Source organism: Ursus americanus, chromosome 17, assembly GCF_024610735.1.
Source record: "Ursus americanus isolate L20-20 chromosome 17, mUrsAme1.1.p, whole genome shotgun sequence".
Taxonomy (NCBI): Eukaryota; Metazoa; Chordata; class Mammalia; order Carnivora; family Ursidae; genus Ursus; species Ursus americanus.
In genome coordinates, this window is record NC_142143.1 from 11,307,949 (window position 1) to 11,322,876 (window position 14,928).

Sequence of the window (14,928 nt, forward strand, 5' to 3'; positions counted from 1 at the left end):
TTGATTCCAGAGGAAGCTAGAGGGCAGTTTACGACAGCGCCGATTGTGTTTACGGCGCCGGCCTGTGCGCGCGCATCTTTCCTCCTTTTCCCTGTTCTTCGGAGGGAAGCTGGTTGTGCCGTCTCCGACCCGGACCATCTCTCGCCATCGGGGTCGGCAGAGGCCTTTACAGGTGAGTGGAGTGTTCCATAGGGTTCCATGGATTTCTGGAACTGGCTTGGGCTGGGCCTGGCCTTCGGAGGCCTCCCGGAAGAGACCTCCCGTACGTCTCCGGCCGCCTCTGCCCCTCCGCTGGGCGGGGCAGGAATCCACCTTCGGGGACCCCAGGCCCGACACACTTAGGGATGCGGGGCACGGCCTTGTGGGTGAGGTCCCCTGGCTTTAGGCTCCGCTTTGCGGCCACGGACTGAGCGACTTTGATAATATCTCTTAGCCGCGTTGGGTCTCGGGGTCTTCAAAGTGGCCAGGGGCTCCCTGAGTTTCTGTGAAGGAGGTATTGGGGGGTTCCAAGCTGAGCAATGTTCGACCTTGCTCTGAGGAGTTCACAGTCCAAAGGTTTTCTTTCCTTTTCTGTGAAATGGACAGCTGTGGGGGCATAGGTTTCATCTCTGATCTGAAACTCTCTCCTCCGGGACTGATGGCGTCTGATCTGTAGTGGCCTGGATAATCTACACAACACCATGGCCCGCCAGCCACAGGGCTCCTTCTGAGTGCCCTGGGGTGCCTCCCCACCCCGCCCCTGTCAGCGATACAGCTGTCACTCCGATACAACGGCCGGCTGTTTCTGCTTCTGGTTCCGTTGTGCTCATTCTTATTTTACTTGTGTTGAAGCCAGGGGACTTCCTCCCACCCGCTGGAGCCTTGGGTCTGTTTCCATCTTGAACTGTGGCAGAATGACTAGATTTTTTTTAACACGTTTTGGAATATTGTTACTGGGTTACTAGGTATGGTCTATAACCCCATTTCTTCAGGCTGCTGCCCAGCTATAACATAATGGGAGGAATGCTGGACTTACGGCAGACAACCCTGGAAATCAACTCTCTGTGGAAACAGTAGGCGGAGCAACAGCTTAATTGGCCAAGCTGCAAATTTTTAATCTCTAAAATGGGGGTGTGGGGGAGTTAGTGCTGTTCACTAACTTAGCACTGTGTGACACACTGTCGGAGCTCAATAAATATTCATTTTAACGAGCGTTTTCTTGAAGCTGCCACTCCTCTCAATGCTCTTCCTGTAGTGTAGCTTAAGTTGAGAGTCGGAGGATGAAGCTCTCGGGTATGTTCCCCGTTGCTGTCACCCCGCTGTCACTTCTGTAGGAAGCCTGAATCTCTCCCCATCATGGAACACTGAGAACTTCATACGATCACTATGCCTGTGCGCTTTGATTACTCTCCCGGCTCCAGAAATACTTGTGCAATGAATTTTCCTCTGGGAGCACCCCTGAGGATTACGATGGATGATAAGTGCCTCGGGTTTTGATAGGAACTGTCAGGCAAAAAGACCTGCTTGAGAGGAGCTACAGCATTACGCAGAGTGTGGATCCCAGCCACACTGCTTTGGTTCAAATCTTCTTCATCAGCTAGCATTGCAAATTTGAACAATTTCTTAGTTTCTCTGTGCTTCAGTTTTCTGATCTGAAAAGTGGGGATGATACTAGAAGCTACCCCAGGATTGTTGGGCGCATCCACTGAGTTTAGGCAGGGTAAACGCAAGAACATTGACTGGTATTCATAATATTTACAAACATGTGACATATGGCCGCTTTTACAACCTAAGGTTTAGGGTAACCTCAGCTTTCTGACAGGCTTTTTGCTTGGCTCTGTGCCCACTTGTTCTGCATAAGGATTTGCATTGATGACAGAAAATCAGAAAAACAAGAAAGAAAAGTTAAATATCAGGCTATACTTATGGGCTCTTTTTTCTCAGCGCTCTGTGTAAACGCATTTTATGCAAGTCCCAGTTGTAATTGTGTAGTATCTTAAAATGGAAGCGTTTTCATATGTGTAACTACCAAGTGTTTTGCAATGATCTTGTGCTATGAATTAAACAAGGGTCTTACTCATTTTACAAATGAAAACCCTGAGACTTAGGGAAGCTACGAATTGTATGCCTTGGTGAAGGTTTTTCTGAGAACTAGAACACGGTTATTAAACTTGAGAAAAGGTTACTACATTCCATCAAACCTGAGACACCACTGAGTTTAAGAGGCACCACTATGTTATGTAGCACTAAGAAAGACAAACTGTCAATTAAAATAAGACAACCGATCAAGCATGAGGTGCAGCCTCATTTCAAAGACGAAATAGTAGGGAAAGTGGGTGTCATGGAATCAGTGCAATACAGTAGATCAGTTTTGTTAGTGGTCTTCTGAGTTTTAAGTATTCACAGTATTATCTACGAGGAAACAGATTGAGTTAGTAGGAGCTCAACAGTTGAGTGTTCCATTTTGTGTGTTGCCTTTTGAATTTTATCATTATGTCTTAGCTTACCTCAATGGAAGGCTCTTTGTACTTGGAGGCCTTTAAGCTGCTCACATTATTTGTATTTTTAAGGTTTTAGAAGATGGCAAAGTTCATGACCCCCGTGATCCAGGACAACCCCTCAGGCTGGGGTCCCTGTGCGGTGCCCGAGCAGTTTCGGGATATGCCCTACCAGCCGTTCAGCAAAGGAGATCGGCTAGGAAAGGTACTTGCCTGTTGGTGAGAGTGAATCTTTTAAGCTGTGGCTGCTACCCTCCATTAGTTCATTCCAAGTTTATTCTCTCAAAAGCATAACTCCTGTGTTCCTTATAAGGACACCAGCTGGGGAAGGCTAGAATGCCTGGGTACTTCCAATAGTCCTAGGAGAACTGGGCACTTACAAAGGCCTTGTGAGCCAGTCCTCCTTTGGTTTTTCCCAGACGGTATCTTCACTTACGGGGGTTTCTGGGTCAGCAGAAACGTGTCTGATTGACCTGTGTGCTCTTCCCTTGTTGCTCTGACAGGTTGCAGACTGGACAGGTGCCACATACCAAGATAAGAGGTACACGAGTAAGTGTTCAACTGACTGCCCAGACAAGGGCCTTGGGAGGATTGTTACTTTTTCTAGTAAGCTCCATCCAAAAGCATTCTAGAACAGGAACAAAATGATGATGATAATTCATAGTTTTTAGGGTCATAGTCTAAACTCTAGACAGTATCTTTTTCTTTTTTATGGCCGCAAAACTTAGACTGCTTATTAAATAGGTTTAATAGGTTATAGTGAGATTTTTTTTCCCTTCCACTTTTAGGGCACCACCAACCTTTTCATAGATCCATTGACTTCATTCCCATTTTGCACTCCAGTGCCTGGGGTTTACTGAACCTGGGAAGACAATCAGTGGACCCCAGATTTTAAGATCTTGATACAATAAATGGGTTGGGTTTTCTTCTGTGCCAGTTGAGATTCTTGGAAGTGACTACTTGGAATACTAAGTTAAGATTATCTGAGGTTGGACGCCTGGATTGCTTAGTCAGTCAAGTGTCTGCCTTTGGCTCAGGTTGTGATCCCAGGGTCCTGGGATTGAGTCCCACATAGGGCTTCTTGCTCATTGGGGAGCCTGCTTCTCCTTCTGCTCCCCCTGCTTATGTGCATGCCCTCTCTCTCTGACAAATAAAATCTTAAAAAAAAAAAAAAGATTATCTGAGGCTGAGGTCAGCAGAAAGCATATCGTGACCCATTAGACTTGTCTGCTTTGGGTACCAGATGATACAGATGGTTGCCCGTTTGCATAATGCACGCCCCACGTTTGTTTCTTCTGGGAGAGTAAATCTTAACTCCTGTTCTTACCGAGTAAGGCAGGGTGTGAAATGGCCTTGAGGTCCTCCGACTCTGTCTTGACTTAGAAAGTTCTTTAGACCAGAGCTATTCAAACTTGAATGTGCACATGAATCACTTAGGGATCTTAAAACGCTGATCCTGATTTAGTGAATCTGGGTGAGTCTGTCAGCATGCACTTCTGTTAAGGGTCCAGAGAGCACACTTTAAGTAGCAGGGCTTTAGACCAGCCTGTGTGTAAAGTCTTTAGGTAGAAGCTGTTACACATCACTGCCTCTGCCTGCAGATAAGTACTCCTCTCAGTTTGGCGGTGGAAGTCAGTATGCTTATTTCCACGAGGAGGACGAAACTAGTTTCCAGCTGGTGGACACGGCGCGCACACAGAAGACCGCCTACCAGCGGAATCGGATGCGATTTGCACAGGTAGGCCAAGAGCCAGCAATCTGACCATCTAGGGGCCATTACCATTGGCTGCCACCTGCTAAAAATGCTACCTTGTGCGTATTGATGAAAGTGCATTTTCATAGGTCTTCAGTGACTTCGAGGTAGCTGACCAGTGACACATTGTGCTAAAGTAAACTTATACTGGGTCCAGAGGTGAATTTAAATAGTTGAGGTTTTTGTGGTAGGCTAAGACATTGTGCATCTGTGCCAAGAGGGGGTGTCTGCGTCAGGTAAAAAGGTGCCTGTTGCCTCATTTAATCGCTGTGTGCAGGCTTTATTAAGCAGATGGTCCAGTCGGGCTACATCTTACTACATAAAGAGGCAAACTGCAACTCTAATAGGAGCCCATAAACTTCAATAAAAAACGTGAACATACGTCTATGCGAATTCCAAGTAAAGATCTCCCATTAAGCGCTGCCTATCGTCCGTCAGATCCCCAGGATTTTAACGTGGGTGTTTTTTCTTAATTCCCAGCGGAACCTCCGCAGAGACAAAGATCGACGGAACATGTTGCAATTCAACCTGCAGACCCTGCCTAAGAGCGCCAAACAGAAAGAGAGGTGAGGTTTCCTGTCCTCCTGGAACGAGGAACCCTTCCAGGACTGAGCGTACTCTGAAATCACTGGGCCAAAGCAGGAGGACGGTTGTCTTCCCCAGCATTACAAACAAAAACAAAAACCTTCCTGACGCCAGTGAAGCCACTGTTGGGCCTGCCCTCATTCTCCAAGGGCCACCATTGGCAGATAGCGGGGTGGGAAGGTACTTGGCAGCGGCCAGGCACTGGGAGGAAACGAGGGCAGGTAAGAAGAGCTCTGGGGCTTCCCTCAGCTCGGGTCTGCCTCCTTCACACAGGGCGCTGGGGGCTGTGTCGTGCAGCAGCCCTGCTGGGCTGAGGCTGCCGGTGGCCTCTCTGGAGGGGGAGTGGAACCCACCTGGTCGGTGTGGGGGCAGTGTGTCTCTTAGCAGCACCTGAGCATGCACTCTTTTGGTCTGCTCTTTTTCACGAAGCCCCTGTTTTCTTAGTTCTAAGAAGTCAGTGATGCAGTTTAGCAGAAGAGAATGGCAGCTTCTGCCCTTCGAAACGCCACTGACCTAAGGATCTGCACCAAAAGCACAATCTTCTTGTCTTTCTAGAGAGCGCATACGACTGCAGAAAAAATTTCAGAAACAATTCGGAGTGAGGCAGAAGTGGGACCAAAAGTCACAGGTAGTGTATCCACACCAGAGTTCTATCTAGAAATTCACTTTTGCTTATTTGGTTTTACAAGTGCTTTATTAAAATCTTCACGTAATATACAACCCACCCATTTAAAGTGTACAGTTCAGTGGTTCTTGGTACATTCATGGATACGGGCCCGCATTATCACAGCCAGTTCCAGAACATTCTCCTCATTCTGAAAAGAACCCCATACCCTTCAGCAGTCAGCCCTTGTTCTCTCTCCCTAGCCCTCGGCTACTACCAATCTCTTCTGTCTCTGGATTTGCCTCTTCTAAACATTTCATATAAATAGACTCCTACAACACGTGGTCTTTTGTGTCTGGCCCCTTTCACTGAACATGTTTTCACGGTTCATCCGCCTTGTGGTGTGTTCAGTACCTCCTTATTGCGGAATCTTGTGTGGATATACCACGTTTTGTTGTCCGTTCAGTGGTACATGGGTGCCTGGGTGGTTTCCACTTGCTGCTGTTAGAAAAGATGCTGCCATCAATGTTTGTGTGCAGGTGCTTGTGGGGACGCCGTGAGAACGGAAACGTGTGTAAGCAGGAGACAGACTCGGTTGGCAGCGGTTAGATTTTGCTGGATGCGATGCTTGCTCTGCTAACACCCTGCAAGAAATATAAGAAGCTGCTAGAGCTTCTTTATAAAATATGTACCTGTGAAAGAGCTGGTGTGTCCTGGGTGCCGACATCACCTGGGAGTAAAATTCCTGGTGGGTTTTGACCTCTTGACTCCTTCAGTCCTCTTCTAGATTGTAAACTCCAGAGAGTCAGGGATGCTGTCTTACAAAGCAGCCAGCACGTGGCGGATGTTCCGGAGAGATTTAGTGACTAAAAGCCCTTCATGCTGTTAACCCGCCTTTTGCTGTTACGTGCTGGCTGTAATTCTTTTCTCTCCCCTGGTTTTGCACCGCAGAAACCCCGAGACTCTTCGGTGGAAGTGCGCAGTGACTGGGAGGTGAAGGAGGAGATGGACTTTCCTCAGCTGATGAAGATGCGCTACTTGGAAGTGTCGGAGCCACAGGACATGTAAGTGGCTTCTCTGGCTACCGTCCGCCACGCGCTTCTGTGTGTGGACCAGCAAGTTGGGTGGCTCTTGGCAGGAAGAGAAAGACCGTAGTTCATCAGAAGCAAAGCTTTTCCTGACGTTACAAAGAGCTGTTGACCTCAGGTAGTAGACGGAAGTCAGTCAGTGGGGGCCAGAGCGCCAGGCCAGAAGTCCATGCAACTGGAAGCTTCTGGGACTACCCATGTCCCTGTCTTGGCCTCAGTCTCCCTGTCATTAAAAGGGGGAATTTGAGTCAATCAGTTGTGTTCATACTGTTCTGTGGACCCATATCCGGAGCTTAGGGGACAGGGACCTAGGTGAACTCGGAGAGCTTGTCTCTCCTGTTCTCGTCATAAAAACTATCTCTTTTTTTTTTTTTTTTTAAAGATTTTATTTATTTATTTGACAGAGAGAGAGACAGCCAGCGAGAGAGGGAACACAAGCAGGGGGAGTGGAAGAGGAAGAAGCAGGCTCATAACAGAGAAGCCTGATGTGGGGCTCGAGCTGGGATCACGCCCTGAGCCGAAGGCAGATGCTTAACCGCTGTGCTACCCAGGCGCCCCAAAAACTCTCTCTTCTCTTATTTATTGGATTTCTGGATAAGACTTTGGATTCCATGGCTTTTTTTTTTTTTTTAAGATTGATTGATTTATTAGAGAGAGAAAGCACACAAGCAGGGAGGGCCAGAAGGAGAGGGAGAGAATCTCAAGCGGACTTTTGACTCCCCGCTGAGGGCAGAGCCTGATGTGGGGCCTGTTCTCACCACCCTGAGAGCAGGACCTGAGCCGAAATCAAGAGTCAGATGATCAGCCGACTGAGCCCCCCAGGCGCCCCCTACATGGCGTGTTTCCTTTTTTAAGCTGACCTTCCCGTTTGTTTCACGTGTCTTGCCCGCTCCCGCAGCGAGTGCTGTGGGGCCCTGGAGTACTACGATAAAGCCTTCGACCGCATCACCACGAGGAGCGAGAAGCCGCTGCGGAGCATCAAGCGCATCTTCCACACCGTCACCACCACCGACGACCCCGTCATCCGAAAGGTGGGCCCCGGGAGGAGCGCTGCCGGCTTCCGCCACGGAGGCCACAGGAGGAACAGCACGCGGGCATACGTGTGAATCAGGCTGTGCTCGGGAACCCCTTTAGATACGATGCTCTGAACGGGAGAGGGTCAGAGGGGAATACGGGCAGCGCGCTGGCTACGCTGGAATGCTGGCGGGGAGCCGAGCTGGGCTTATGTCCCACACCGCCGTGCCTCCTCACTCTACCTCCCTGAGGCCTCCTTGCCTTACCTCTGAAGCGGGTTGAAGGTGCTTCCCACAAGCCACGGGGTGAGGACGAAAGCATTGCGAGGCGCCGTCCCGGAATGTAGCGAGTGCCCGGAGAGCTGCAGGCCCTCGTGTGCCAGGCTGGTGCCTGCCAGCGGGAGCTCGCGGGCCGGTGTGCTGCAGACTCACCCGTCAGACAGCTAGAGGGGCGTGCGCGTGTACGTGAGGGCGTGAAAGCTCCCTGCGGGGGAGTTCTCTGTGCAGATGGGCACTTAGACCTTGTTCTCCTTGTCGTCTTTGCAGCTGGCAAAAACTCAGGGGAACGTGTTTGCCACTGATGCCATTCTAGCCACCCTCATGAGCTGCACCCGCTCCGTGTATTCCTGGGACATTGTTGTGCAGAGAGTCGGGTCCAAGCTCTTCTTTGACAAGAGGGACAACTCTGACTTTGGTAAGAAGCCTGTCTGGGAGCAGCACAAAGGTGTTGGGTGTTGTGCTGGTTTGCGGCAATTCCCTGGGACTAGAGAGTGGGCGGGAAACGTCTCCCCGCAGGCACTGATAGTCGTGGCTGCATCCCCCCCCCCCCCCGACCTGCTCAGGGACCTGGAGAAGGGAAGGCCTGTCGCTGCAGTACGTCCTTGAGGCGCCGGCGTTCTGAGCCCTCCCAGGGCCCCAGTACCGTGCTTGCAGATGTTACTCCTTTGAACGGCACCTTGCTGCCTTCTGCCAACACACCGTACCACCTTTACCACGTACTTCGTATTTTTCTTTAAATTAATTCCATGTTTTCCTTCAGTGTGTTTATAATGGGAAAACTACACTTGCACGTGTTTGTACCTTACAAACGTGTGCACACACACCATGAAGGGAAACCAGGTCACTAGGACATTATAGCAGTGAGACCGAACGATGTGATTCCATACCTGAGGCTTAGGGCCTTCTCTTTGCTAAAAAGCTGACAAAATCAGACACTCTCTTGAGGAACCCAAAAAGATTGAAAGGGGATCGGTTTCTTACGATGTGCTTGAATTTAATGCTGGAGAGGATCCGAAGTTACCCAGCAGCACCCGCGCTTCCTCCCCTCTGTGCCCCACACTCGGGAGAGCCGGCTTGGCAGATGGTGGTTCTTGGGAGGACGGGCCTGTGTCCCTCCCTGCAGTGCCAGGCACGTTGTCGATGGCTCAGTTTCGTGGGTGGGTGACCATGCCGCCGCTTTTGCAGACCTCCTGACAGTGAGTGAGACCGCCAATGAACCCCCACAAGATGAAGGCAATTCCTTCAATTCGCCCCGCAACTTGGCCATGGAAGCGACCTACATCAACCATAACTTCTCCCAGCAGTGCTTGAGAATGGTGAGGCGGTGAGAGCCTCTGGGCACCAGTTTCTGTTCTGTCAACCTCTGTTTCTGGAACCTCTGCTGTGTTGTAGGCTCTGGGGTGGTGGGACTGAGCAGGGCAGACGGGGTCCCTGCCTGTCACAGAGGAGCTCCAAGCTGGGGCTTTGAGGTCAGGCTGCCCGACTGAACCCTCGACCCACCACTTCAGAGCTTTGTGGTGTACGGTTCTTCTGTGTGAGGTTAGAGTACTAAGAATACTTGTCTCAGCCAGACAGGTTGTGTAGATTCCTTCAACTGTTGTGACAAATAATGGTGTCTTATACAAATACACTGTTGAGGTGCTGGAGATCTAGCAGTGAGCAAAGTTCCTGCCCTTAGGAGGCTTCATTCTAATGGAGGAGAAGACAGTAAAGTAAATAAACCTGTGTTGTGACTAGTGGTGGCATGTGCTCTAGAAAAGTGAAACGGCGGGGGGAGGGCATGGCTGCTAATTCAGACACACGAAGCACACAGGTGGCACAGGCAGGCACTCGGGATCTGTCGGGGTTCATGCTCGAGGTGGGGGGGTAAACACCGCCCACCACCACCACCCCCGTGGGCTACAGGGAGCCAGCCAGGGCCGTAACTAAGCCGAGTGCGGGGTCTGGCCGATGGGCTCAGCCGCAAGTGCTCGCTGCCTCGTAACGCCTCTGTCTGTTGGCAGGGGAAGGAAAGATACAACTTCCCCAACCCAAACCCGTTCGTGGAGGATGACATGGACAAGAATGAAGTCGCCTCTGTCGCCTACCGGTATGTCAGCCACCTGGGTTGGGCGGCCTCTCTAAAATCCGGTGTTTCCAGTGACCAGACAAGCTCCGTGTTCGCTGCAGGTACCGCAGGTGGAAGCTTGGAGACGACATTGACCTTATTGTCCGTTGTGAGCACGACGGTGTCATGACTGGAGCCAACGGGGAAGTGTCCTTCATCAACATCAAGACCCTCAACGAGTGGGATTCTAGGGTGAGGCATGCTTGGTCTCCCTGTGTGTGGTTCCTGTGGGCCGTGCTGTTCCTGGCTAGCCTTTGTGAGCCTCGGTCTCGTGTCCCCCCACATCACTTACACGGCTACCAAGATGTGGGTTTTTTTGGGGCTTCAGAGTTTCTCCTCCCCTAGTTCCTCAGTGAGAAAGATCGTGTGCGTGTGCATGTGTGTGTGTGTGTGTGTGTAGAACGTGGTTAAGGCTTAAGAACTCTTCTGCACGCAGAAACCGGTCGTAACTACCTCCCCACAGGACTTTCTCCCTCTCTGTCCCCTCTACCCTCCCGTGGGCTCCTGGTCTCTGCGAGCGTCTGGTTTTGATCTCATCGTCTAGGTTGGCAGGTGTCCTGTAAGCCCCAGAGCTCTTTTTTTGATCAACTGTTTCATTTAGAGCAGCCACTGCCTTCTCTCCAGCCTTCTGATTTCTTCTTCCAACTCCTTCCCTTCTTGAACTCCGAGATTCTCAGATCAGCAAAGATTTGGCTCTTCAGGAGGCCTCTTGAAAGAAATGGGCTTCCTTCATCTTTCCTCTTTCTGCTTCCCTCTCATGCTGGTGATCCGTGATTGTTGGGCTGCTCCCCTCTCTGAAGCTGCTGGGGCTTCCGTGCCTGACTTGGCTGCAGGGGGGCAGTGCTCCCGGGCGCCGCTGTACCGAATAAAGGGTCCTCCATGGGAAGGACAGCTCAGGCGCACGTTGAACGGGGTCTAAGGAGATACGGAGTCTGTGGGCCGTTTTGCTCTGCCTTCATTAGATCCTCCGGGATCGCATTTACCGCTGCTGCTTCCCACTCCCCACGTGTCCCTTAGCCTCGGTCACCTGATGAAGGAGCACACCAGAAGCCTTTCTTCGAGCTCAGCTCTGGGGCCGCTGGCCGCCTCTTAGACTTTCTGCCGGGCCTCCCAATAGCGTTCGGTGTCACTGTAGCTCTGTGGCCTTGCGCTCTGTGCTGCTACCTGACTCTAGTCCTGCACGTTTCTTCACTCCCTTCGCCTGTGTTCTCTGCTGGCCCCCGTCCTTCGTGAGCTCTGGGGGAGCCTTCTGTCAGGTCAGCCCCTACATGGCTCTGTTCGTCCGTTACTCTTCTGTACAGCTTCGTATTCGTTGTCTTTTGTTCCGTAACCAATTAAAGGCTTAAAATGAATCTGAAGGTTCTGGAAGAAACTTCCAGGCCCATTCTAGTTAGCGTAATTTCAGAGTTCCTTGCTGTTGTGGGGCTGAGCACCCCCGTTCTTGTGCCAGCTGTCAGCTGGGGCTTCTCAGCTCCTTGAGGTCCCCCACATTTCTTGCCCGAGGGTCCCTTCCGTCTTCAAATCAGCAACCGCGCAGCCGATTCTTCTCGTGCTTCCAATCTCTGACTTCTCCGCATCTGGCTTACACCCAGATGTAAGGTTAGGTAAGGCCCACCCCGGTGGTCTCCCTGTCTTAAGGGGCCTCAATTACATGTGCGGAATGCCTTTGACATAGAAGATGCCTAACCGTGGGCGTGACCTTTCCTCATCTTCACAGGTTCCACCCACACGAGGGTAGGAGCCGTCGGGGCTCATCTTAGAATTGTGCCTACCTCAGGCCTCAACCTTGAACTCTTAACAGTGATTCCTCAGATCTGCTTGGACTCCCATTCCTTTGTTTTTCTGCCGAAATCCGTTTCCCTCCGATGTCCTCGTTTCTGTCATCACCTCTGACTTGGCTTTGTCTCTCTCCTGCTCCCTTAGGCTCAGCCTCAAGCATCTCCTCTCTCTTGCCCACCCTGCCCCTCTGTCCCCGTGTCCCCCCCACATGCTTCTGTTGTACTGGCGGGAGCGATCCATCTTCTCCCTCGGTTCTGCCATCTTCACCCCAGTTTAGGACGCTGTTGATCATGCCTGTTACTGGGCATTTACTGGTCTCCTAACTGACTTCCTTAGCACCCTCCACCCCAACCCCCAGTCGCTTGATCTCTGCCAACTAATTGTCCAAACCACTGCTCCCATCGTGCAGCACGGCCGTGCAGAGAAGCTCTTGAAATGCCACAGCAAACTCACAAGAGTGATTTTGAGGGAAACGTATGTGTTTACATACTATCCCTGAATGGTTTGGGCCTAACTACTTAATTAACTCCAGTATTTTTTTTGGTCTCTGGTTGCCATGAACCAAGACAATCTGGGAATCTGTGCCGTGTGACCTTCAACCGGTCACTTCACTCTGGGTCCCAAATTCCCACTTCTATATAAGAGGTGGTTGGAGAAGACGATCTCTCTACACATGTGTACACATAAGATCAGACTCTGGCCTGTGGCCTTTCCCTCTGTGCCTGTCAGATCACGCCACCTCCAGCCTCTGTCAGTGTCCTCCCCTGGGTGAGCCATTGCATTGCGTCCAGGGAGCCCTCCCTTCCCACACAGCACACGTGAACGCTTGCCCCTGCCATTCACATGGCACTTGTTTCACTGTGCACGCATGGGTCCTGGGCTAGACAAGAGGTGTCCCAGTTCGCCAGCTGCCCACTGTGTGGGATGCTGTGCGCGGAGGGGCTGTGTCTTTGCCGTTTTAATGGTAACAGTCTTACCTTGGGTTACCTGCAGATCCCCCCACTTCCGAGTCCCACAGAGGAGTTCCTTCTCTGCTGAAGGAGGTCCCAGGCCTCAGGCAGTAGGAGCCCCCCCTTCACTCCTGTGCCTGGGCTTGCCTCCTGCAGCACTGTAACGGCGTTGACTGGCGTCAGAAGCTGGACTCTCAGCGAGGGGCCGTCATTGCCACCGAGCTGAAGAACAACAGCTACAAGTTGGCCCGATGGACGTGCTGCGCTTTGCTGGCCGGGTCGGAATATCTCAAGCTTGGGTGAGATTCGTGTCGGGGGGGTCCTGAATTCATCTGCTGCAGGGAGGGGTCTGCGGGCGGGGCTCGCCTCTCCCCTCTCCCTTGGGAAGAACTGCCCCTTGGCCCCAGGTCTTGCTGTGCCCCTACCACTAAGGCCCCTCTCCCCGCTAGTTACGTGTCCCGGTACCACGTGAAAGACTCCTCACGCCACGTCATCCTGGGCACGCAGCAGTTCAAGCCCAATGAGTTTGCCAGCCAGATCAACCTGAGCGTGGAGAACGCCTGGGGCATCCTGCGCTGCGTCATCGACATCTGCATGAAGCTGGAGGAGGGCAAGTACCTCATCCTCAAGGACCCCAACAAGCAGGTCATCCGCGTCTACAGCCTGCCCGACGGCACGTTCAGCTCCGATGAGGACGACGAGGATGAAGAGGAGGAGGAGGAGGAGGAGGAAGGTGTGTAGCAGGCCTCTTTCTGAAGTCTAGACTTAGCTAGCGAGGGACTCCTTCTCTGGAGCCCTGATGTAGAACTTCCTGAGAGTTCCCTGACACTTGACTTTGGAGCAGCCTCCATTTTGGCGCCAGGAGCTATTTCAAGAACCTTTAGATCACATGAGGGCCCCAGGGCGAGAGGGGCCTTTTAGCGGCTGAGTAAGAAGCATAGAGGGGAAGGCAGTGGAATGGTTAGCCAGTGGCGTGAAAGAAAAGATGCTCTGGGCTAGTTCCACGGACTCCAGGCCGCCTCTTTCCTGCTTCATTCACCAGCTGGCGACTGAAGGAAATCCCTGTTAGCCCCATGACGATCCGAAAGGCTTAACTCCCGAGCGGAGGTGGTAAAAATCACAAGCAGTTCACCAGTGTGACATGGCTCATTTCTCTAACGTTTTGTGTCTTTCAGAGGAAGAAACTTAAACCAGATGGTGACATGAAGCTGGAGTTTGTAATTCCGCTGAGCCTTAGAAGGGCTTTGGATACTTAATGGAATGCTTGCCTGATTCTTGCTGCCTGAAGTTTGACGGTGGAATAAAGTATAACTGTTTAGTCTCTTACCTTCGTCACATGCTTCCGTTGTGATTGGCAGCCTTTCTTCCTTCCCCCACCCCCAGTAGCTCTTGGGAGAGGGAGGGTAAGGTACAGCCGTGAGCATTACTCATTTTACCCTTCTGTTAGAGGATGAATGTCCCAGATGTTTTTGTTCTTGGAACCGCCTGACATGATCCTTTCCTGGGGCTGATTGTCACTTGTGAGGCACATTATGGAGGTCCCCAAAAGAGGCCCGTTTCCACAGGCCTGGGTGCCTGCAGGCCGTGTGCCAGACCCAGCTGCTGCCCTTAGAAACAAATCACTAGTAAAAGGGAAAGCAGGGCACGGTCTTTGAAGGTTGAGGTGGGTGTGCTGTGTATGAAGGAGACTGCCCCAGAAGATTCTGATGGATGCTCCACTGGGTGGTGATCATTGGGCTGTAAATTGTTTTCAAGCTTGGTTTGGGCTGCTGACAGAGTCCCAAGCCGGCACCCTCAAGCAGTGTGTCATAAATCAGCTACAAAATGCTTAGGATATGTACTTTTTATAAGTGAACAGTGTTCTATTCTTGATGGTTTGAAGTAATTACCCTGCCAGGTATTATACTAAGCTTTCTATAAATACCTCATCTGAGCCCATCCAAACTGGAATGCTGGTCGAAGTGATGTCATTGTACTGATGAGGAAACAACCTCACCTTTTGAGTAACACTCCTGAAGTTACTACTTTAATCAAAATAATTGAGCATCTGGGGAGCCTGGGTGGCTCAGGCAGTTAAGCATCTGCCTTTGGCTTAGGTCAGGATGTCAGGGTCCTGGGATCGAGTCCCATATCCGGCTCCCAGCTCAGTGGGAGGTCTGCTTGTCTGTCTGCCTCTCCCCTTCCCCCTGCTCGTGCTATCCCTCTCAAATAAATAAAATCTTTAAAAAATAGTAATTGAGCCTCAGAAAGCAACCAAACACTGGTTTTGCTACAGTTAGCCAGGGCATGCAAC

The 14,928-nt window shown here is 51.3% G+C and overlaps 1 protein-coding gene and 1 long non-coding RNA gene across 2 annotated transcripts in view; one reads left to right on the forward strand and one right to left on the reverse strand.

Moving 5' to 3' along the window:
- Positions 1-18: 18 nt before the first annotated feature.
- On the forward strand, positions 19-13,961 carry EIF3D (eukaryotic translation initiation factor 3 subunit D). Its single transcript, XM_045779683.2, has 15 exons — positions 19-172; positions 2,550-2,682; positions 2,981-3,026; positions 4,079-4,215; positions 4,711-4,796; positions 5,371-5,443; positions 6,371-6,483; positions 7,406-7,538; positions 8,067-8,214; positions 8,985-9,115; positions 9,803-9,888; positions 9,969-10,098; positions 12,792-12,934; positions 13,085-13,368; positions 13,811-13,961. Exons 2-15 carry the CDS (start codon positions 2,560-2,562, stop codon positions 13,822-13,824), a joined length of 1,647 nt encoding a protein of 548 aa, XP_045635639.1. The 5' UTR covers positions 19-172; positions 2,550-2,559; the 3' UTR covers positions 13,825-13,961.
- Positions 6,482-14,928, reverse strand: part of LOC123780633 (uncharacterized) — a 60,018-nt gene continuing 51,571 nt past the window's right edge. The window contains exon 5 of the long non-coding RNA XR_006776464.2: positions 6,482-6,730. This is a non-coding gene — a long non-coding RNA (uncharacterized LOC123780633). The remainder of the gene's footprint in view (positions 6,731-14,928) is intronic.